This window comes from Dipodomys spectabilis, unplaced genomic scaffold (genome assembly GCF_019054845.1).
Source record: "Dipodomys spectabilis isolate Male_0828 unplaced genomic scaffold, ASM1905484v1 ptg000266l, whole genome shotgun sequence".
In the NCBI taxonomy this organism is placed as follows: domain Eukaryota; kingdom Metazoa; phylum Chordata; class Mammalia; order Rodentia; family Heteromyidae; genus Dipodomys; species Dipodomys spectabilis.
The window spans coordinates 2,053,623-2,077,708 of NW_024870943.1; the positions used below are offsets into that span (position 1 = coordinate 2,053,623).

At 57.1% G+C, this 24,086-nt stretch overlaps 1 protein-coding gene across 1 annotated transcript; it reads left to right on the forward strand.

The window, feature by feature from the left end:
• The first annotated feature begins 9,963 nt into the window (after window positions 1-9,963).
• Window positions 9,964-23,452, forward strand: Iglon5 (IgLON family member 5). The gene is made up of 8 exons (XM_042700469.1): window positions 9,964-10,042; window positions 16,285-16,363; window positions 16,863-17,095; window positions 18,072-18,191; window positions 19,670-19,804; window positions 20,081-20,201; window positions 20,531-20,685; window positions 22,033-23,452. Exons 1-8 carry the CDS (start codon window positions 9,964-9,966, stop codon window positions 22,119-22,121), a joined length of 1,011 nt encoding a protein of 336 aa, XP_042556403.1. The 3' UTR covers window positions 22,122-23,452.
• The last annotated feature ends 634 nt before the right edge of the window (window positions 23,453-24,086 follow it).

Consider the following 24,086-nt stretch of genomic DNA (forward strand, 5'->3'; position numbering starts at 1 on the left):
TAAAGATAGATAAGAGGGAAGGCAGAGAGCCCACTTAGAAGATTATTGCCATGTTTTGGGCCCAGCTGGATGGCAGGCATTCAAAGAACAGGATTGTGGCATTTAATGGTCTGTGGCTGTGTACCATTCCCCTCACTGGATGACAGCCTCCCTTTTGGTAGTTTCCTACTGCAGGGGGAGGACCGCCTCCTCCGTGAGCCAGTACTTGTGAGTGGTTGCACATCCTGCAATGACTTCGGACCTCCATCTTGTAATTCAGAGTACCCTACCCTCTCCACATACACACGCACGTGTCCACAGACATAGGAGTATCCAGCATGTGCCAGAGTGAGGGAAACAATAACATTGGCCCTGTCTCTATCCCTGGAGACCATGAAGAAATATACCACCCTGGCGTGTAGTTGATTAGTAGGGAGCAGAAGAATACTGGGGGTGGGGGGGAGTAACTGGAGAGGAGCTCAGTTTGAACAGAAGCATCAGAGAAGGCCTCAGAGTGGCCAGGCCTCCCTGATCCACTGCCCCTGTTTGGAGGTTGGTGGCACTCGGAGGTGGGACCTGCAGCCAACTGGTCAGGTTTGTCTACAAAGACAAATCTCTGAAGATTCTGCAAATCAGCAGCTACACTAATGAGTGAGTTTGTGTGGGTCAGAGGAGGTGGTCCGATACAGCCTGCAGCCCAGCTCCATGCGTGTTGGTGGTGGACATCTCTTCCCAGGTCTCAGTCATGGACCACACGGCCATTCTGCCCACTCATCGGTTCACAGGGCCGTCATGCCCTTACCTGAGTCCCATCAGTTCTTCACGCTAGAGACGAATTTTTCCAGTCAGCATTTCTATCATTCTAAGTCAGCCAATAAGTCGCCTGATGCCTTGCACAAGACTCCCAGATGGTGTCCTACTGAGGTAGCACCCGCCTGGTGCTTTCAGAACCCAAGGCCAGGAGGTAAACTCGGGGGAAGGAAATGATCATTTAGGAGGGAAAAGAGGTTGACGTTGAAAGCAGCCCAGGGATATGCCAGATTCTGGAATACATGCTGGAGCCAGGAGTTGTACCAAATACCAAGAAGCTCTAAAAAGAAAACAACAGGGGATTGGGAATGTGGCTTAGTTGTAGTGCTTGCCTAGTATGCATGAAACCCTGGGTTCGATTCCACATCAACAGAAAAGGCCAGAAGTGGTGCAGTAGTTCAAGTTGGTAGAGTGCTAGCCTTAAGCAAAAGAAGCTCAGGGACACTGCCCAGGCCCTCAGTTCAAGCCCCAGGACTGGGGGGGGGGGGGGGGGTGGGAAGAGGAGGAAGAAAACGTCGAAAAGCTCAGAGGATGGGAGAAGAAATGGAATTACTGCGTTATATAAAGATTCACGTGTGGAGTGAGAATGTTATGAGAGCTTGGAGTACAAAGCAAGGGAGTCTCGAATTATCTGATCAGCCATCAATGTGTTACATAGTTCTCAGACAAGTGGCCTAAATTCACCCCCTGCATGCCTATCAGTTTTCATAATGAAGTCAACAAATCACAGACTCCATCCTCAGTCCTCTGGATGACAGCCTCCTCCTCCAGAAGGACATTTGTACTCATGAAGCCTGACTTTCCATGGCTTCCATGATCTCATTGACTTGAGAGAGCCCGGGCTCCTCAGCCTCTGAAGGAGGAAGGGGGCTGAGCATGAAGATGCACTGAGGGAGAAGAAAGCAGACCCAATGTTAGAGCTTCACAGTCAGGGATGACTCCGTTCCCGAATCCCTCCGGCTTCTGGTCCTCATGGCTCCTAATTCTCAAGGTGAGGAGGCATGATGGTGCTTGAGGAGGCAAAGGTCCATGGAAAGCAGTGAGGTTGTTTCTGCACCACTCCCTGCCCTTTATGCTGCTTTCCTTATATTTTTCACATTCTGCCCTTCAGGACACGCGGATCTGATGCCAGAATCAGTAGCAGGACACATCCTGGGCCTCTCTGGTCCCTGAGAACCTGCCAAGAGGCATGGCATGACCGCTATTGTGTTTGGGTAAGTAGAATGAGAGGCAGGTGGCAATATCTTAAGAGTAAAGGAAGGGCCCAGGTGGGCATAAGTGGAAGGGTGGAGTTGAAGATGAAAATGGAAGGCAAAGAATTATATTCTTGATGGCCATAGTAGTATCTGCCTGTAAACCCAGTAGTCAGGAGTCTGCGGCAGAAGGATAGGGAGTTCAAGGCTAATCTGGGCTACATAGTGAGACCCTGTCTCCAAAAAAGGAAGGAAGGAAAGAAGGAAGGAAGGGGAAAAAAAGAAAGAATTGCATTATTGATAGAAGCAATAGACATTTTCTGGATGCATACTTTGGGCATAGGACCTGCCAAGTGTCCGTTTTGTCTCAAAGCCACTCCAGCAGTTACTAACCCCCTTCCACAGATGAGCAAACAGGCTCTGAGAGGGTATGTGACTTACCCAAAGCCAAGGTGCCCAGGTTCTGGCGCCTAGATCTACTTGAGGGCCCAGGAACAGGACTTCCTCCACAGCTCTTCCCACCATCGCCACCTGCTGGTGGATGTGGCTATATCAGGTCTTAGAGAAGAGAGCATGGTGGCTGAGAACAGAGTTGTGTACAGGTTCCTGGCTGTGAGGACCTGGGGAAATCACTCCAACTTCCCTGACCTGAGGACCCAGAGCTTAATTTCACAGAGCCTCAGTTTGCCCACATGTCTAGGGAATAGCCATAAACCATTCTGGAATGGCTTAAGCAGGCATCTACGAGGACACTGGGGAACCTCTGAAAGGGCACACTGGGTGGAAGGGCTCACATCAATTTAGGTAGATATGACCTCAGGAGCTGTGGGGCTCACCGTCACCAGCCCATCGTGTCCATGTTCACGCAGAACCTGGAGCAGAGGGGCAGCTGTGCAGCGGGAGCCAAGAGCTAAGTTACAGAGGTTTTGATCATGGTTACAGGGGCCCATGGGTCTCCGAAGTCCTCTTTCATTCTCGTGACACTGTAACATGGGATTATTGCAGCCAATTCTCAGAGACTCAGGAACAATGTCACACCACAGTTGAAGGCCACAAGATATAATTAGTACCAACACAAGAAGAACAACGCATTCAACAGGCTCAGTTGAATAGGACCATTTGGAAGTGCAATGAAACTGTCACACTCTTGGCGATCGTGATATCAAACACATACAGATTAAACTCAGCAGAGGAAGGGGGCATGGGGAGGAGAGAGCAAACACAGCTTCCACTTGTCTTTTCCTAGGGCCAGGGAAGGGCCATGCAGCCAATGCCCAGTTCTAACAGCAGCCGGGGGTGATGCAATGCCAGTATGGTCAAACAAAGAAGCTCACCACATCCAGAGTCCAAGGGCTGATGGTTTGGTGTTGGTTTTCTTTTGTTAGTGTTCTTTTTTTTTTCTTTTTTTGAGACAAGGTTTTGCTGTGCAGCCACCTGGAGTTCTACCTCCTAAATGCTAGGGTTACAGATGTGTGCCGCCACACCTGGCAAGGTGGTCTGGACATCTAGGCAGGACCTGCTTTAGTCTCCGCACTTTGGGGAAGTCACCGACCCCACCAGGATGCGAGTATTACAGTATTAAGCACAGCTGCCTCTCAGGGATTTGGCCACACATCATGTTGTTTGCATAATGGGCCTGATGTGGCTCAAGGACTCTTCTTAAAAAGAACATTGTAAGCCAGGCACTGGTGGCTCATGCCTGTCATCCTAGCTACTCAGGAGGCTGAGATCTGAGGATTGAGGTTCAAAGCCAGCCCAGGCAGGAAACTTCGTGAGACTCTTACCTCCAATAAACCACTCAGAAAACCAGAAGTGGCGCTGTGGTTCAAGTGGTAGACTGCTCGCCTTGAGCTGAAGAGCTCAGGGACAGCACCCAGGCCCAGAGTTCAAGACCCACGGCCGACCAAAAAAAAAAAAAATCCCAAGGGCTCTGAGGTTAGCTCCTGGAAGCTGGCATATGCCATGTCCATTTCCAACTTAAATCCCTCCTCAGAGCTTTCCTGTGTCTGGTTTTGATGGAAGTCCAGAAGATGCCAATGGAAAAGGCACTGTGGAATTCCTTGAGCATCTGGATTTCCTGAAAAATCCTCCGGCAGCCCACAAAGGCCAGCTCTTGCCTTGATGCGAGTATCAGTGTCTCTGCAGCTGCAAGAGAATCCAAGGCAGCCACAGACCGCATGGCTGAGGTCAGACTCCAGTGACTCTTCAAGAAGAACGCTGTCCCTTATGATCCAAGGTGTACCTAGGAAGAGCAGCATAATGTACACACTTGCAGCCCTGGGGCAACAGAAGAGGCTTCTCCTAGGGAGAACGCTGGTCTCCTGTGTTAGGTGTCTAGTACAATACCTGACTTGGAAAGGGGTAATCCGGACCGGGCTCTGGTAATCACGAAGGTTCTTACCTTACCAGGCACTGGGCTTTATAAAAACTGTAGTATTTAGTTTCTACAATAATATAACGAGAGGGCTGGGAAGGTAGCTCAGTGGTAGAGCGCTTGCCTTGCATGCCTGAGGCCCTGGGTTCAATTCCTCAGCACCACATAAGCAAAAAGAAAAAAGCTGGAAGTGGTGCTGTGGCTCAAGTGGTAGAGTGCTAGCCTTAAGCTGATGAGCTGAGGGACAGCACCCAGGCCCAGAGTTCAGGCCCCACGACTGGACCCCCCCACCAAAAAAAATATATAATGAGAGACAGTTGGTCTATTTATTGGTTTATTTATTTTTGGTGCCAATTATGGGGCTTGAACCCAGGGCCTGGGCACTGCTACCCTTCAGCATTTCTCTTCAAGATTGGTGCTCTACCACTTGAGCCACAGCTCCATTTCTGGCTTTTTGGTGGTTCATCGGAGATAGGAGTCTCACAGACTTTTCCCGCCTGAGCTGGCCTCGGATCTCAGCCTCCTGGGTTAGCTAGGATGACAGGCACATGACACTGGGGCTGGCTGGCTGATTTTTTTAAAAAATCCAAATAGTGATGGCAAAGGGAGAGCAGTGCTCTGGGGCGTGGAGCAGGAGGCGGGTAGAGGGAGAATCACAGAGGAGGCTGGGAAGCGGATGCAGAGTTCACATGGGGTCATCCTCAGCTCTGCTGGGTCTCTTCAGTTGGCTCATTGTGAAGTGGACTGTGCCCTCCCCCCAGAGAACAGAAAGCTGTGGGGAGAAACAGCCCCAGTTACAATCTCTGGGCTGTTGGGGTGGAGTCTGGATGGAAACCTCTCACCCCCAAGGTGTAGATTCATTCCCTCTCTCCCCCAGATCTGATCCCAGAACCAGAGCTGGATATCTCAGGGAGGCTGGCGGCTGGAGAGCCACAGCTCTGACCTGTGCCATCCAAGCAGCCTGCCCAGACATCAGGGCTTCTCTACCCACCTGAGTGGACGCCACCACACCTTCACACAGCCCTGTCTCCTGTGACTTCTCTTCAAAGCTACACTTCACCTGCAGCCCCAAGAGTAGGGCCCCACCCTTCCATGCCCCTCCAGCTTCTCCCTGGATGACCTGACCAGGAGTATGAGTGCAGGAGGGGGGGATGGGGGGTGTTGGGGATGGACTGGGAGGCGGGGACAGGGTCCTGAGTCTGAGGAAAATGGTGGATCCAACAGAAAGGGATGGGGCTCAGTGGGGCAAGGGGGGGGGGGGGAGAGGGTAAGGGGGGTAGTGCAGATATTAGCAAATTACTTCATGTGCACGTATGGAAACCTGATTTAAAAATAGTTTTTAAACGGAGAGAAGAGCAGGAAGGAGTAATTGGGGGGATGTGCTTGATCAAAATATATAAAATATATAATATATAAATATATAAAATATAAATACCACAATGAAACCCTGCTGTGTGATTAGTACATGCTAATAAAAAAGTAAGAGGTAGCTGGGCACTGGTGGCTCATTCCTGTCATCCTAGCTACTCAGGAGCCTGAGATCTGAGGATCACAGTTCAAAGCCAGTCCGGGCAGGAAAGTCCATGAGAATCTTTTTTTTTCTTTTTTTTTTGGTCAGTTGTGAGGGCCTGAACTCTGGGCCTGGGCGCTGTCCCTCAGCTCTTCAGCTTAAGGCCAGCACTCTACCACTTGAGCCACAGCGTCACTTCCGGCTTTTTTTTCTTTTTGCTTATGTGGTGCTGGAGAATCAAACCCAGGGCCTCAGGCATGCAAGGCAAGCGCTCTACCACTGAGCCACCTTCTCAGCCCTCCATGAGAATCTTATCTCCAATGAACCACCAGAAAACTGGAAGTGGTGCTGTGGCTCAAGTGGTAGAGCACTCGCCTTGAGCAAAAGAGCTGAGGGACGGCGCCCAGGCCCAGAGTTCAAGCCCCATGACTGACACCCCCCCCCAGAAAAAAAGGACAAAAAGAAATACTGGGTCCTGGGGGGCCCCCCTAGGCTTTGGAAGGGCTGAGTTAAGAGCTGAGCCCAAGGCCAGGGCATATGAGGAGAGAGGAGGAGAGGAGAGTTTCGCAGTTCTGGGACTTGTGCAGTCTCTCTGTGACTCATAAACACAGAGAAGGACTGAAGGGAGAGGAGGGAAAGAGTGGGGAGCCTGCTGAGGCCCAACCCCCTGTCCACAGTCCCCGCCAGGCTGCTCGGCTACTCTTGCTCCTTGGAGAAGACCCTGCAGGGCAGCTGCTCCTTCACGGGGTCCCCTCTCCCACGGTGCGGTGGTGGGTTGGAGGCACCACCAAGGGCAGGGACAGACGGGGTGACACCCTGCACATCACCTCCAGCACTCTTATCCCCTAGACCACACACCTCAGGAGGAACCCAGAGATTATCACGAGACTCCGCTGGGGGGGGGGGGGGAGGAAGGGGGAAGAACCAGAATGGGATCCACACATCCAGAATCCTCCTGATAGCCAGCGAGTCACAGAGGCCTAGTGACCAGCCTGGCTCAACAACAAGGAGGGCCAGGGGGAAGTGAGGCTGGGGAAGAAGGAAATAGTCATGCTACAGCTCAGATGTGAAGTCTTAGGAGAAAAACCACTCTCTGGTTGCAGCTAAGACTTCACTTTTCAAGGTGTTCAGGAGAGGGCTGCTCCACAGCGTCATGTATGAAGCATTGCATTCACCTTGCTCCTCTTCCTCCTGGTCCTCCTTGTGGGAGTACTGTGGTTCAAATCTGCCCCCTTGAAACGGACTCTAGGGTCAGTCACTCTATATTGGCACTTTAGGCTATACATTTCCCTCTACATTCAGCCTTAACTGCATTCCACAGATGTTCATTTAAATTATCTCTATAATTTGGTGTAAACATTTCTAATTAATTTTTGACCTTTGTTTTAAAGATATATTAATAATTTCTAATAATACTCTTTCTAGCTTAAGTCTAATAAGACTAGAAAATGTAACTCTGCACGAAATAAATTTCTTCTCTTTGTGTGTGGGGTATTGGGTTTTTTTGAACCAAAAGTCTTACACTTGCTAGGCAAGTGCTCAACCACTTAAGCTATGCTCCTAACCTTCCATTTTCTTATTTGCTTTGTGGCAGTTTTTTGTTTAGTTGTTATAAACATTCCACTTAGGCTTAAAAAATGTGTATTCTATACTATTTTAATGAAATTCATATCTACTACATATGTATGTATGTGTGCCGGTTATGGGGCTTGAACTCTGGGCCTGGTCGCTGTCCTTCAGCTCTTCAGCTCAAGGATAGCACTCTACTACTTGAGCCACAGCACCCAGGGCCTCATGCATGCAAGGCAAGCACTCTACCACTGAGCCAACTTCCCAGCCCCTATATATTTGTAACTTTAAATCAAATGTATTAATCCTGTCTGAATCTTTCCTATTATTTGCCTGCTTCATTTTTTTAAAAAAAGAAAGATATGCTGGGTATGGTGGCTCATGCCTGTAATCCCAGCACTTGGAAGCCTAAGGCAAGAGGTTTGCAAGTTCAAGGCCAGCCATGGAAAAGTTAATGAGACACTATCTCAGAAAAAAAAAAAAAAACGTTAAGAGCACAGGGCAATGTTCAAGTGGTAGGGCACTTTTCTGGTGAGTAGGAAGCCCTGGGTTCAATCCCCTAGGAAGAAGACTGAAGGAGAAGGAAAAGAAGGAGATGAGGAGGAGAGTAAGGAGGAGATGAAGAACAGAAGGAGGAAGAAAAGGGAGGAGGAGGAGAAGGTGGGCATAGAGAAGGGTAGGGTGGGGGTTGGGCAGGTGAGGGGAGCTTGGTTTTTTAGTCCCAGCCCAGGACTTCCTCCAGGAATCCTGTAGAGGGTGGAGGTGGTGGGGACATGGGTAGAGTTGGGGTACCAGGGTTAGCACGTCACTCACCATGGGTCTCATCCCCTTAGAAGATTCTTGCAGGGCATGGTGACTCACACCTGTAATCCTAGCTACTCAGGAGGCTGAGATCTGAGGATCTCAGTTCAAAGCCATCCCGGGCAGGAAAGACCATGAGACTCCTATCTCCAATAAACCACCAGAAAACGGGAAGTGGTGCTGTAGCTCAAGTGATAGAGCACTTGCCTTGAGCTGAAGAGCTGAGGGACAGCGCCCAGGCCCAGAGTTCAAGCCCCACAACTGACAAAAAAAAAAAAAAAATTCTTATGCAGTGGCAGAAACTTGACATTCCCAAGGCCATGGAAGACTAGAACCTCACACTGCTCGCTTCTGGAGCAGCCAGAATTCTGGAGGGGTCTGAGGCCTGAGCCCACCTGAGCCCAGGTGTTCACCAGCCTCGGGCCAGGCCCCCCCCTAAGAAGAGTTCCCCAGGGTGGAGGGTCTGTGGCATGTTTCGTCCATAGGGAGGGGCTCTGGAGGGAGGAAGAAGAGGGTAGAACTGTGGACTCCAGACACGTGCAGCCCAGCATACTTGCTGAGGCTGCAGAGCTCTGGCTGTCACTCCCGCACAGGACAAACACCCCTCTCTAGCCCTGGGCTGGGAGACACAAGGAGACAGAGGGGACGGGGCTCAGGAGGAAGTCCAGGGTGCCATAGCCTGGGTGCTGGGGGTCCAGGGCTGGGGGAGGAAGGGAGAGCAGACAGCAGTGAGAAATGAGCCAGGAGTGGTCGGCTTTCCTGTGGCAAAGCCACTATGACCCTTTTAGAGGAAAAAAAAAATCCTGAATATAGTAAAATATCGTTAATTGTAATCCTCATGTTGTAGGTAGCTCTCCAGTCTTCCTCGTCCACATCTGCCATTTTATGACCTTCTGCCCACATCTTCCCACCCCAGCTAACCACACTGCAGGCTCTGGTTCTGAGTATTTGACTCCATATGAAAGTGAAGTAAATCATGCAGTATTTGTTTATCTGTGTGTGATCTGAACTGTGTCTGAGGGAGGAGGCTGGAGGAAGACTGGGACCTGGACCCCCGAGTCTGAGGGAGGAGGCTGGGGCCTGGACCCCAGGGTCTGAGGGAGGAGGCTGGGACATGGACCCCTGAAACTGAGGAAGGAGGCTGGGGCCTGGACCCCCGGGTCTGAGGGAGGAAGCTGGGACCTGGACCCCCCGGGTCTGAGGGAGGAGGCTGGGGACTGGACCTCCGGATCTGAGGGAGGAGGCTGGGACCTGGACCCCCGGGTCTGAGGGAGGAGGCTGGGGACTGGACCTCCGGATCTGAGGGAGGAGGCTGGGGACTGGACCTCCGGATCTGAGGGAGGAGGCTGGGGCCTGGACCCCCGGGTCTGAGGGAGGAGGGCTCCGTGGGCCCGGCGCTGGACCCAGGCGGGCGCGCAGAGAGGGCGGCGGGCGCGGGGCGGCCCGGTAACAAAGGCCGCTCCTCTGCCCGGCCCCCCCCGCGGCCCCGCCCCCGCGGCCCCCTGCCTCCTCTGATTGGCCAGCCTCCCTGCCCGTCAGCGCCGCCCCCTCCCCGAGTCTGCAGCAGCGCAGGCCGCCTCGTCGCGCCCCCCCGGCCCCCGCCCCCGCCCCCGCCGCCCCCCGGGCCGGTGCCGCCGCAGGCGGGGTCCCCTCCCCCGCCCCTCCCCCGGGCCGCGCGCGCCCGGCCCCTCCCCCGCCCCCGCGCCGCCGCCGCCGCCGCCGCCGCCATGCCCCCCCCTGCGCCCGGGGCCCGGCTCCGGCTCCTCGCCGCCGCCGCCCTGGCCGGCCTGGCCGTCATCAGCCGAGGTACCGCAGCGCCGGGCGGGGGCCGGGCCGGGGGCCGGGGGCCGGGGAGCCCTGGCGGGGCGGGGGGAGCTGGGCCTGCGCCGCGGGGCCAGGGCGGGGGCCGGACGCCTTCCCGGGGTCGGAAGCGGGGCACCCCGGGTGCGCCCGCAGATCGAGCCCCGCGCCGCCCCGGGCGCGCCCCGGGAAGGGGGTTCCCCCCGCGCTCCCGGGTCCGGGGAGGGTGGACGTTTGGGGGGGTACTGCGGTTGTGTGGGGGAGTAGTTCGGGGATCTGGGAAGTTGGGGTGCGGCGCTGGAAATCAGCTTGAGCGGTTCAGGTGGACATGCGGGGCCGGACAGGGAGGGCAGCTGGACGGACGGACGAGCGCTAGACCAAGGGACGGACAGGCCCGCTGGGAGCGGGGCGCGAAGGGTTAATGCGGAGAGGCCAGCGGGACGCAGCCGGGGCTGGGCTAGGGTCCACGACTGGCCAGGACGTCCTCCCCCCCCCCCCCGTCCCGGGTGGGGGCAAGAAGGGGTGCAGGGGGCGGGGGAATCCTGAGCTGGGGGGGGGATGCCAACGGAGCCGGGTCACACTTGTGTGTGGGGGGGTGCTGGGGACAGCCCCCTCTGGGCCTCCACCCCAAGCACCGCGGACAGAGGCCCACGGCCAAATGCGGCCCTGAGCGCACAGCCTCCCATGGCCTGGCCCGCCAGGGTAGGGGGGACAGACAAGGCCGGGGTAAGGGGACAGTCGAGGCTGGGGACCCAACCAGCCAGGAAGCTGAGCCGCTCTGTGTGTGTGGGTGTGGGTGTCACTCATCTTTGGATGTGCCCGTGTCCCCCCATTTCCGGAAGCACCTGTCCAGTCTCCGGGTGACGTCCCATCTGTCTCTCAAACTGTTCGTCTTCATCTGTCACCCTGCCAGAGCCCCTGTGGTCACCTCCTCCCCTCCCTCTGTCCTGTCTGCCTCTTTCCTCCCCCACTCCCTGTGCCCCCAGACTCCCCCTGAACTACCACCAACACCTTCTGTACTCTCCAGGTAACTTCCCCTGACCAGACCCCCCCCCCCCAAAGATCACCCCTACGTCCAAATCCTGGCGCGAGCGCAGCATGGGGTGGATGTGACCTTGGTTTGGGCTTTTCCTGCCTCTAGACTCAGGTTCCCAAGCTGAGGACAAGAGGTGATGGGGTGGGGTGAACCCAGACAAAATGGAGTGCTGGAGAGGCGTCCATCAACCAGGGGCAGTCTGAGCCAGCTATGCCATGGGCTATTATTAAATCAGCCTGCCTGCCTTCCTTCCTTCCTTCCTTCCTTCCTTCCTTCCTTCCTTCCTTCCTTCCTTCCTTCCTTTTTTTTTTTTTTGGTCTGTCATGGGGCTTGAACTCTGGGCCTGGGCGCTGTCCCTCAGCTCTTCAGCTCAAGGCTAGCACTCTACCACTTGAGCCACAGTGCCACTTCCAGCTTTTTCTGCTTATGTGGTGCTGAGGAATTGAACCCAGGGCCTCATGCATGTGAGGCAAGCACTGTACCGCTGAGCCACCTTCCAAGCCCCCTTCCTTCCTTTTTTGTCCTAGACCAGGATATGATGCTTTTGCTCATTGGCTGATGCTCGAACACCTGAGCCAGGCCTCCAACCCCCTAATCTTTCTTCTGTACTCCAGATATTTTCCAAATAACTCAAATCATGCACCAGGTATAAGAGCAAAGCCAGGTGTGTCCCAGCTCCGCCCCCTAACTCCCAGATTAAGCCATAGGTATGTTGGTCCCTGCCTATAATCCCAGCAACTTGGGAGGCAGAAGCAGGAGGATCTTGAGTTTAAGCCAAGTCTGGGCTACATGGTGGGACTCTGTCTCAAAAAAAATGGGGTGTCTAGGGCTGCCCCAGATACAGGAAGCCTCCTCCCCCAATTAGTTTTCTACAACTTAAACAAACTCATTGAACACAGAGGTCAGGGTAAAGAGAGAATGGGTTGGTTCATTGGTGCTTTTCCAAACACAGAAACAAAATAAGCCCATTTCGCTGCTTCTGGCTTATTTCCACTTAACTTCCTCCCTGGCATTCCTAAATATTAATCTACTTTTAATTCTTTTCTAAACTCTTTGCCAACACCCCCCTTCATGCCATTAACATTCATTCACAAAAGCAGCTATATTGTATCGTAGAACAAACCCATTAAACCAAGCGACAACTCCAAGTAAGTTTGGGGTGTCTTTGCTCTTGGACACCTGAAGGGGGCAGGACAGGCCCACAGTCGTGGTTTGAAGGCTGATACTGCCCCAGGCCATCTTGCCCCGGGAAGGGGTGGGGGCTGCCCCTGCTTTTTTTTTTTTTTTTTTAACTTTTTGCCAGACCTAGGGCTTGAACTCAGGGCCTGAGCACTGTCCCTAGGCTTCTTTATGTTGAGAGCTAGTAATGCTCTACCACTTGACCCACAGCACCACTTCCAACATTTTCTGTGTATGTGGTGCTGAGGAATCGAACCCAGGGCTTCATGCATGCTAGGCAAGCACTCTACCGCTGAGCCACCTTCCCAGCCTCTGCTTTATTGGTTCATTTTAGCAAACGTATTGGTGCTTGTTTGTGTTGAGACCAGGTCTCAGGCTGACCTTGAACTTGAGATCCTCCTGACTTTCTTTCCCTCAGCAGAGTTCTCTGGGATCCTTTGAGGGGTCGGGCTACATTCTCACCTCCAACTCCACGTCCCCTTGTGAGGAATCGCTTGCTCCCTTGATTTATCAGACAGAGATGAGGCCTGCTTTCCGGAGCCCTGTGATGCCTCTGTGCCCCCAGGATTTCCCTCTCCCCCACAGCCAGGGAGGCTGACCATCTTCCCCACGGGGAAACTGAGTCCAAAGAGGTAGAGTTACCTGTGCAACTGGAGGGCAGTGCAGGGGCATGAAGCCCAGCAACTTGGCACCCCACTTGCCCTCCCTGCAGCTGAGGTGGGCTTGTGGGAGCAGACGCGTGCAGGGCATTTTGTAGGAGTTACACAGCACTAGCCCGGCCAGGGACCTCTCTCAGATGGTGGTGCCACACCAGGGAGGGCCATGGATGCTTCTTGAAAAAGAGGGCGCCGTGTAGGAGCCGCCCGCCTTTCTTGGGCTGACTGCATGCCGGGCCGTGAGCCGCTCTCTGCTGCGGTCCCCGGAGCAGAGGCCCAGGTCCCTTTCCTGGGAAAGGCCTTCTTGGAGGGTCAGCAGGATCTTTGTGGCAAGTTGGGCTCTAGCCCGTCTGCCCTGCCTGCCTGCGGTGGGAGTCCGGCTCCCAGCATGGGCCTCTGAGGCGGGGACGCTTCAGTCCCCAGACCTGGACAGGACCCTGGACAGCTCCTCGCCTCCGGGCGAATGCTCCAGCTCCGGAGCCGTGCCCACCACCAACCACGCCCATCGCACCGCCCACCGCCAGCCACGCCCCCCCGGCCTTTGGGCCTTTGGTTTCTTTTTTCCAAGAGGATTTCACACTTTGCCTCTTGGCCTTTTCCTCCCAGGCAGCAGTGGATATAATGTGGGCCACGCCCAGCCCCGAGTTTGCATTCGCTGAGGGCTGTGGCTGTCACGAACACACTGGCAAGGTCAGGAGGTATTTTTGGTTATGACCAACTTCAGGATGGGGATGCTTCCCGAACCAAGTGGATGTAGACCCAGACACACTGCCCAGGACAGACTGACCTCCAATGTCAGTGGTGTCATCAGGACCTTGGTCCATGTCTGCCTTGGCCTGTCTAGGAGATGGTGTGAGCACCCACATAGGATTGGTATAGTTTGGGTTTCAGACCCCCTTTTTTTTGTACTGCTAGGGATTGAACCCAGGGCCTTGGTGCATGCTCAGCAGATGCTCTAGCCCTGAGCTACATATCTAATTTTTCGTTGTGTTTTGTGTGAGTCAGGGCTTGGAATGCAGCTCAGGCTAGCCTCAGACTTTGACTCCTCCTGCTTCAGCTTGTGGAGTGCTGGGATTGCAGGCATCCATTGCTATGGCCCAGGCGTTATATTTGTGACTTCTCCTCTTGTAGGTTGTAGCTTGGTGTGGGTGGACTCAGGGCCTCCTTCCAAAGCTGGGGGCCTGGAGGTGGGGGTAGGGGGGGATATCTGCTTTGGCTGGGGATGCCATGTGATGGGTTGGGGGAGGGAGGGAGGGCGGCTCCCTGGGTGGTGCTGTACCCCAGAGTATGGAGCCATGTGTGAAGCGACGTCGACAGCATTGCAGGAAAGAGTAGCAGTGGTATTTTCTGGGGTGACTCAGTGTGTGGACTGCCTAGCCTGGGCTAACCCCCCTCCCCGCATCCCCACCCCCACCCGGGGCTGAGCGTGATAGTCTGGCTGCTCCCAGAAGACAGCTGTCTTTTCCACCTGACCTGCTGCTGTGCGTGCATCTGGGCCATGGGTGTCACCGTGCCTCTGTGTGTGTGTGTGTGTGTGTGTGTGTGTGTGTGTGTCCCTCTCATCAGCACACAGTCATAGGCATGAATGTTTCTTGGTGCTGTTGACACCGTGTGTGTGTGTGTGTGTGTGTGTGTGTGTGTATGTCAGAGTCCAGGGCACTGCACACGGGCGGGGCAGGGACAGCCCTCCCCTCCTCCTGCCTCTTCCAAACACACCAGTGACTCTGGCCTGGCCTGGGGGCCCTGGAGCCCCACATTCTGGCTAGCTATGGCAGTTGGCTCCGTCCAGGCCCCATACTGAGGGGCTGTGATGGAGAGGGCCCCCGGGAGCCATTGGGGCCAGCACGGGCAATTAATTCATTAGATTAATTAGCTCTTCTTCCTGGGCTGGGGGCAGGGCAGCCCCTCACAGGGCCTGCCTGCTCCCGGTGTCCAAGGTCACCCAGCTGGCCTCCTCCCTCCCCGCCTGTGCCGTCTCCCGCCTCCGCACACCCAGCCTGCACTCGCTGGCCCTGGTCCAGCCCACTGGCCGTGGGCCACAGAGAAGACAGACGGAGCCTCTGGGCCATGGGCAAGCTGGGCCTGTGCACATGGGCGCAGCAAGGGCTGGAAGGTTTGCATACAAAATCTGAGCATGGCCACGTGCCGTGGGTGTGTGTCTACAGGTCCATGCAGTGTGTGCCCATTGAGTGTCTGATGTCGGCTGGCTCCGAATGTCTGGGTGAATGTGTGCATACGTGGGTTTCTGCACGTAGGGGATTTTCTTTTTCTTTTTTCTTTCTTTTTTTAATTCCAGTCCTGGGACTTGAACTCAGGGCCTGGGCACTGTTCCCGAGCTTCTGCTCATGGCTAGCGCTCTAACCTTGAGCCATAGCACCACTTCTGGCCTCTTCTGTGTATGTGGTACTGAGGAATCGAACCCAGGGTTTCATGCATGCTAGGCAAGCACTGTACCACTAAACCACGTGTGTTTTTTATGTGTGGTATCTGTGTGCATGTGCATCTGTACCTGTGTCGTGTCTGTGCATAAGCGTGGGTCTCTGTACATTATATCTGTGTGCATGGGTACTGAGTACTCATGGCTGGGCACAAGCCTGTGTCCACATGTCTGCTCTGTGTGCACATGCACCTGTGTCTGTATGGGTGTGTAGATGTATACCTGTGCACACATGGATGGGTGTGTCTGTGTGGATGTCTACATGTGTGTAGATGTGCATTGGTGTGTATCTGCACATACCTCTGTGCACCTGTGTATCATTTGTACGTGTGCATGTGTGTCCATGGGCACATGGGCGCATGCACATGTGTGTTGGTGTATATACACACGTCAGTCTGTGTCAACATGTATGTGTCATGTGTAGACACACATGACTGGTATGTTCACATGCAGCCTTCCTTGTGCATACATGTGTTGGTGTGTATACGCACCCTGTGTATATGTATGTATCTGTGGGTATATGTGATTGGTATGTATGTATATTATATGTTTCTCTGCACATATTTGTCTGTGTATCAGTGAGCATTGTACCTGTGGGCATATGTGATTGGCATGTGTGTGCGCACATGGGTTTCTGTGTGCACAACATGTAGTTGTGAGTGTGTTCCTGTGTGAGCACGTGTGTTTATGTGTTCATGTGCTGTCTCTGTGTCACTGAGGTGCAACTGTTAACCTGAGCCCCATCCCTGCCTGTGTATTGGTGCTCTGGGAGGGCTCACATGTGCGTGTCTGCTCTGAGTGTGTCTGCTGTGTGTGTCTCTGGTGACATCCGTGAGCAGAGCATAGTGTGGCTGTTGGTGCAGATCCTGTGTGGTGTGAGGCCTCTGCCCCACCCTGCCCTGCCCCAGCTGCCTGGCTGAGCTGCCTGCTCCCCCTGCAGGGCTGCTGTCCCAGAGCCTGGAGTTCAACTCCCCAGCAGACAACTATACGGTGTGCGAAGGCGACAACGCCACCCTCAGGTAGGGGCCCCGGGTGGAGGGGTGGCTGGCGCTTCCCCTGTGGAGCTCCCCTCTTGGGGAGGGGGTGTGGGAAGACTGCTCCCACCTGGGGGTGGTGACCACCACGTGAGTGTCGAGGATTCAAGAGTTCTCATCTGCCTTGCTTAGCTGGTGGACGTGTTAGGCCTGCTTATCAGGTGAGCGTGGGGGCTGCTGGTCCCGAGCGCTCTGCCCCCCGTCACTGGGTCTCTGCCTCCCACCCCATCAGAGTCTCTGAGGGTCTTTCTGGGTCTTGGTGACTCCTTCTCTGGGCTTCTAGCCCCTCCTTCTGCTCCCTGCCCGTCTCTGGTGGACAGCACCCCTCAGTTACATGAGCCTCGGCGCCCCTGGGCTCCCCACCTGCCCTGTGTGAGAGTCTCAGTTTACTCACCCGCAAGGCGTGCACAGCGGGGTCAGCCTGGCAGGGCCGGTGGTAGGTGTGGAAGTCCAGCTTCCCCTCACTGCCCCCACCCCCCCACAGCTGCTTCATTGATGAGCATGTGACGCGGGTGGCCTGGCTGAACCGCTCCAACATCCTGTACGCGGGCAATGACCGCTGGACCAGCGACCCACGTGTGCGGCTGCTCATCAACACTCCCGAGGAGTTCTCCATCCTCATCACCCAGGTGGCGCTGGGTGATGAGGGCCTGTACACCTGCTCCTTCCAGACCCAACGTCAGCCCTACACCACGCAGCTCTACCTCATCGTCCACGGTGAGCCTCCCAGGGCCCAGGTGGCACCCCTGAGGGGGGGCACGGCATGCACCCCCCCACAGGCCATGGAAGGGCGCCCCCTTCCCCCCTCTCCCCGCATAGTGCTACTTCCCAATCTCAGAGACACATAGAAGCAGAGGTCACCCAGGCACAGGAAATGTCCCTGGATAAGCATGGTTTGGGGAGACAGTTCTGTTTAGGAGAGCTGTGGGGTGTGGGGGGGGTAGTTTCTGGCATCTTCTAAGGGCTGAGGATACACCAGGTGGGCTCTTCCTGCCCATCGGAGGTGGATTTTCCAAGGAAAGGCTCCAAGAGGGGCTTCCAAGGCATACTCTGGGGCTGCACACAGCTAGTGCGATCAAAGCTGCGGCATCTGCAGGGCCTGGGAGGGAATGAACCAGCTGCACACAGGCCCTGCTCTGGGATTCCAAGCAGGGGAAATGGGGCCCCACAGATCCACAGAGGGGCTGGGAGGAAACAAGAGGGCTGCAGCCTGGACCTCTGGGTCTGAGGGAGGAGGCTGCGGCCTGGACCCCCATGTCTGAGGGAGGAGACTGGGGCCTGGACTCCCAAGTCTGAGGGAGGAGGCTGGGGCCTTGGCCACCATGTCTAAGGGAGGAGGCTGTAGCCTGGACCCCCATGTCTGAGGGAGGAGGCTGGGCCTGGACCTCCATGTCTGAGGGAGGAGGCTGGGGCCTGGACCCCCGGGTCTGAGGGGGGAGGCTGGGGCCTGGACCCCCAAGTCTGAGGGAGGAGGCTGGGGCCTGGACTCCCGGGTCTGAGGGAGGAGGATGGGGTCTGGACCCCCATGTCTGAGGGAGGAGGCTGGGGCCTGGCCCTCAGGGTCTGAGGGAGGAGGCTGGGGTCTGGACCCCTGGGTCTGAGGGAGGAGGCTGGGGTCTGAACCTTGGGGTCTGAAGGAGGAGCCCTAGGACTGCCCATTCAGCCTGTCACTGACTGCTTGCTCGGCCTGCAGTGCCTGCCCGCATCGTGAACATCTCCTCACCTGTGACAGTCAATGAAGGGGGTGACGTGAACCTGCTCTGCCTGGCTGTGGGGCGGCCGGAGCCCACGGTCACCTGGAGGCAGCTCCGAGGTGAGAACCCCACCCCTGGCCAGTCTGGGCCATTGCATCCCATAGACCCCTGCCCTCACCTCTTCCAGTGATTTAATTTCCCCTGCTATCCTGGTGTTTTCATCCCTGGACCCCAGGTCCTTAGCACCGTAATTACCACTGACTTTCCTCCTGCTGCCCTCCACAAGGCCAGTGCTTCAGGTTATCTGCCCAAACAGCCCCAGCCTCTCTGCCCCACTCACAGGTTCTCCTGCATGCAGGATCCTCTACCAGAACTGGGGCCAGGCCGGAGCCTGGGTCCTGCCCACATTCCCATCTCCCAGCCATTCCTACCTCTGTCCTACTGGGCACTCTAACGTGGAAGGAAGATTTTCTCTTTTCTTCTCTCCTCTTCCTTCCTTCCTTTCTTCCCTCCCTCCCTCCCTCCCTCTCTCCCTTCCTTCCTGCCTTCCTCCCTTTCTCCCTCTTCTTCCTCCTTACTTCCTTCCTTCTTTTTGGCAGCACTGGGACTTGAACTCAGGGCCTTGCACTTGCTAAGCAAGGGCTCAACCACTGGAGCTATGCTGCCAGCCCAACTACTAGTTTTCCAAACATGGTCCTCAGACCTCACTCAGCATCTGCACACCCTGGGAGATGGGCAGAAATGCAGGTTCTCAGGTCCCTGCCCAGATGCGCAGCCTTCTCCCTTGCCTCAGTGAGTGCTGGGTCACCACTCACAGCTGCCCCTAAACAGAGCACCAAGGACCTGAGCCTCACAGACCAGTTGGGCCTCCCCACAGACCACCCCCAACCCCCGGCTCCTCACCCCATGATCTGGAGATCTGTGGTGACAATCTCTAGATCCTGACCTGTGGATCCCCTGAGACCCCAGAACCCAATGGCCAAATCTCAGATCCCTGGAGGGCCCCCACCCCCACTATACTTCTGAGCTCCAGGACATCCGGGGTCGCTGGATGTCCTGAGGCCCAGAGGACCTGCTGGGACTTGAGCAGAGGGCCTCCCACGTCTGGTCGCTGATCCCGGCAACAGATTCTCATTCTCTAGACCCGAGGAGCTCCATTTACTGGACTCGGGGCTGCACCCACGGAATCTGTAGCCGCAGATTCTTTTGAGACCCAAGACTTTGGCTGCTTCCTTCCTAGGATTTCATTCTGACCCCTGGAGTCCTTCTGGCCTTCCCTGCGGGCCCCGCCCTTTCATCTGGCCCCGCCCAGACTCCACCCCTACAACACTACCCACACCCGGCCCCGCCCACTCCACAGGCTCTGACCCGCCCCACCACGCCGGCCCCGCCCACCTAGCACGCCCACCCCGCAGGCCTCCCGGCCCCGCCCCCTGGCCCCGCCCGCCCCGCCCACGGCCCCACCCAGCGCCTACGGACCCGGGCACACCAGGCCCTGCTGTGCGCGCCCCGCTGATGTGTGTCCGTGTTGTGCCCGTGTTGTCCCGTGTTAAGTGTTTGTGTCCGGCCCTGCCCCCCCTCCACCCTCCCCTCACAGACGGCTTCACCTCGGAGGGCGAGATCCTGGAGATTTCCGACATCCAGCGGGGCCAGGCCGGGGAGTACGAGTGCGTGACCCACAACGGCGTGAACTCGGCGCCCGACAGCCGCCGGGTGCTGGTTACAGTCAACTGTGAGCGCCCCTGGCTCTGGACGGGGTGGGGGGGGTAGGGAGGCGGCGGGCCCCGGGGGGGGGTAGTAAGGAGGCGGGCCCTGGCTCGGGGAGGGGAGAATGGGGGCGGGCCCTGGAAGGGGAAGGGAAGGAGGGCGGGCCCCGGGTGCCCGCGGAAGGAGGGGGCTGTCCCATGAAGAGGAAGCTGGGTAGAACCCGGGGTCTGCGGGAGGAGGGAGCGGGGGCGCCATACTCCCCGACAGCTAAGAGCCCTTGCTGGCTTCCGCTCCTCGCCAGATCCCCCGACCATCACCGACGTGACCAGCGCGCGCACCGCCCCGGGCCGGGCCGCGCTCCTGCGCTGTGAAGCCATGGCTGTGCCGCCCGCGGACTTCCAGTGGTACAAGGATGACAGGCTGTGAGGACGGCACCGGGGGCGGGGGGGAGAGGGCAGAGGAGGGCCGGGCAGGGGAGGGGAGGGCAGGTGAGGCCCATGGCCCCAGGCACCGCAGGGCCGAGGGGTCCGGCGTCCCTGGCAGGGGCCCGCCAGGCCCCGGGAGGCTCCCAGGGTGATGAATGCAAGCCTGGGGCCGGGATCCAGCGGCCACGGGGCCGCGGGGCTGGAGAGAGGAATCTGGGGAGCCCTGGGGTACGGGGGGAACGCAGCGTCTCCTGGGCAGAGAAGCCCTGGAGCTGGACTGGGCGCCTCGACGGGGACCTTGCCCAACCCGGACCGGTGTCCCGCAGGCTGAGCAGCGGCGCGGCCGAGGGCCTGAAGGTGCAGACGGAGCGCACCCGCTCCATGCTGCTCTTCGCCAACGTGAGCGCCCGGCACTACGGTAACTACACGTGTCGCGCCGCCAACCGGCTGGGAGCGTCCAGCGCCTCCATGCGGCTCCTGCGTGAGTAGGGACGGGGGACGGGGCCCAGGCGGCGGGGCAGGCGCTGGGGAGGGGGCGTGGCCCAGGCGGTGGGGCGGGGCTGGGGGGCGTGCCCAGGCAATGGGTCGGGGCCCAGGAGGCGGGGCTGGGAGGAGGCTTGTCCAAGCGGCGGGGCGGGGCCCAGGCCCTGGGGCAGGGGCTGGGGAGGGGGCCTAGGCGGTGGGGTGGGGCGGGGGGGCGTGCCAGGCAGTGAGGCGGGGCCCAGAAGGCGGGGCTGAGAGGGGCGTGTCCAGGAGGTGGGGTGAGGCAGGGAAGGGTGGGCCAGTCCTGGGGGAGAGGCCTGCCTCCTCCCTAGTCCAGATGCTGAGATGAGAGCTTTTCCATGAGCCAAGGAAGCATCCATTCCGTCAGGATTCCCTGAGCGCCCACTAAGGGCTAGTCACGAGGACTACAGCAGTTGTACAACAGAAACAGGATTTGGGGGCTGGAAGAGTTCATGACTCAGGAGTAGAAAATCCAGAAGCCCGGGGATGGGAAGATGAAGGAACACATACATGCACAAAAGGGATTTGGGACACGGAGACGACCGAGAGAGGAAAGCCGGCAGGGTATCATCAGACAGCTTCCGGGATGGTCCAACATTTACACGGAGGCCTGAACGGACAGGAGTCAACCCTGAGCAAAGGCGCGGGAAAGGGAACCTTGGTGGCAAAAGCATGGGGAGAATAGCCTAACCCATGGAGAGCGAGCCCTGGCCCCTGCCCTTAGACAGGAAGGGGCATCAGACACCCGGATTTTGCTGAACTGCAAGACAGGGCTATCAAACCGGGAGGTGCTGGTGCTTGGTTAGCTTGTGAGCTGCTGTTAGTGGCATGGACTGGGCAGGGTGGAGGTAGACACCAGGAAGGAGGCCACTGTGATAATAGCCAGCCACCGGCGATGGTCGGTACCCGAAACCTCCCCACCCCACATCCCCCAGCTGCTTTGGAAGCGTGAAAACAAGGAGGATGCAGCATTGAAGTCTACCCTGACATAGAGCCAGACCATGTCTCAAAAAAGTCAAGGGAAGCTGGGCGCACGCCTGTAATCCTAACCACTCAGGAGACTGAGATCAGAGGCTCGTGGTTCAAAGTCTTACCTCCAACGAACAAGGAAAAAGCGAGGAGTGGAGGCATGGCTCAACTAGTAGAGTTCCAGCCTTGAGCAAACAAAAAGCCAAGTGAGAGTGCAGGGCTCTGAGTTCAAGCCCCAGCATTGGTACAAATTAAGAGAGATAGAGTGACTTAGAGGTTAACATGGAGACATTGTACAGGGCTACAGAGTTCTCTCCCATCCCAGCCCCATTTTCATGACCCTCTCTCTTCCCAGGCCCAGGATCCCTGGAGAACTCGGCCCCCAGACCCCCGGGGCCCCTGACTGTCCTGTCTGCCCTGGGCTGGCTGTGGTGGAGGATGTAGGTACCGCGGCGTCTCCCCCTGCAGGGGGCCTCGGGCCAAGAGAGGAGACTAGGGGGAGAGAGAAAGCGCCATTGAGTCAGGAGGGGGCGAAAGAGCTCTCAGCCATGGAGGAAGAGGAGAGGAAGAAGAGGAGGAAGAGGAAGAAGAAGGAGGAGGAGAAAGATCTTTAGAAAACCCGTCACTGTGAGGGATACTGTAAAATTGTCCATCTTTCTACAGCCATTCTCGCCACCCGTTCACCGTTCCGATTGTGACCCACCCCCGGCCACCCCGCGCCCTTCTCTTAGCTCAGGCTGTCAACTGGCTCGTGTGTCTGTGTGTGTGGATGGGGTGTGTGAGTGTGAGCCCACATGTGTATGTGTGTGTGTGTGTGTGAGTGTGTGTGTATGGTGGGCTTGAGGGGTGGGATGGACCAGCAGTCCTCCATCCCTCCCACCCTGTGTCCTCCCCCCCCCCCCAGCCCTGCTGCCTCTGTGCCCCGGCTGGCGGTTGGGATGGGGTGACAGGAGACGCCCGCCTTTCCCTTATATGCACGCACACCGACCCTTCCCCTCGCTCGGGAAAGGCACCTCCTGCGCAGCCGCTGTGGCTCAGCCTGGTGACTGGGTCACGGGGATCTCCATTCTGGCTGCTTTCCCTCTGCTCTGCCACCAGCTGCCTGTCGCCGGAAGCCCCACCACTGGCTTAGGGGCCTGAAACCTTCCCCCTTCCCCTGTTTCCCTCCCCCACCCCGAACTTTCTGGCCCCCTTCCTGGGCCAATCGGTGCTTCCATACAACTGTCAGGCCGGCGGCTCTGCTGTTGCCTGTCTGTCTCAGTGCTTTGCCCTACCCCCATCACCGCTCCCCACCTTGGCCACCAGCTGCTCCTTGGGTCCCCTGCAGCTGGTCCCCAGGTGTGGGATCCCCGGTGTCTCCACCAACTGTACCTCCCAAAGGCTGACCTGACCGCGCTCACACACACTCAGACACACACGCACCAGCGCCTGTGACCAGCAATATCTCCTGGCTCCCGCCGTCCCGTAGGCAGTAACCAGGACTGCACTCAAGGTGGACCCTGCGGTCAGGGATGGGGCGCCGAAAAGCCAAGCCTGCGCTCCGGGATGGCCGGAATCGCCCACCCTGGCTGCCACACCGCCCAGAGTGGGGGGCATCACCCAGACGTCCTGAGCCCAGACAAAGACACCATGTCACCTGCTCTGACAACCCCCTAGACCTGTAACCACACACCCAAACTACACCACCCACAGCTTGGTGGAGAAGACGGCAGAGGGCAGGGGGCAAGGGGTAGTGACCGTACCTCAGACGGGGGCGTGGGCCCCATCCCACATTGTCTTCCATTCCCAGGGCCCAGGATGGGGTGGGAAGTGGGAGGGGAGCCAGGGAGGGGGGGGGCGGGGGGACCCTGGGGGCCGTGTGTTCCAATTCATGGGGAGTGTTGAGACCACCACACCAATAAAACGCCTTTTTCCAAAGTCTCTGCCTGCAGAGGTCCGAGTCATTGAGGACTGAGTGACTGGAGACAGACATAAAGGGGGGTTGCTGATGGACTTCCAAGGAAGTTCCTCCCTCTCCCTCTCCCCTCCTCCATTCGGATAATGTTTTGGCGAAGGGAACCCTGCCCTCTTCCTTTTCTCTTTGGGTACAGTTGTGTGAAGATGTGAGGACCAGAGCTGCAGCAGCCACATTGCTACAGGAGGCCTCACACATGGGGAACATATGCCTACCTACTGCAAGTGGCAGAGCAGAAAGATTCAAGAGGCCCAGCCCCTTGAAGGAGTGGCCGAGCCCCCTCTTGGGGGCTCCTCACTTGGGAGGATCCTCACTAAGGTGCCCCCAACATTTCCCCATGAGAGTGGGGAACATGATTGCAGGAGAAAGCCACAATCACATTGAGAGAAGCTGCGAGACCAGCCCTATACCAGCTAGTTCACAAAACATGGGCACAGCCAACCGGTGTCTTTATT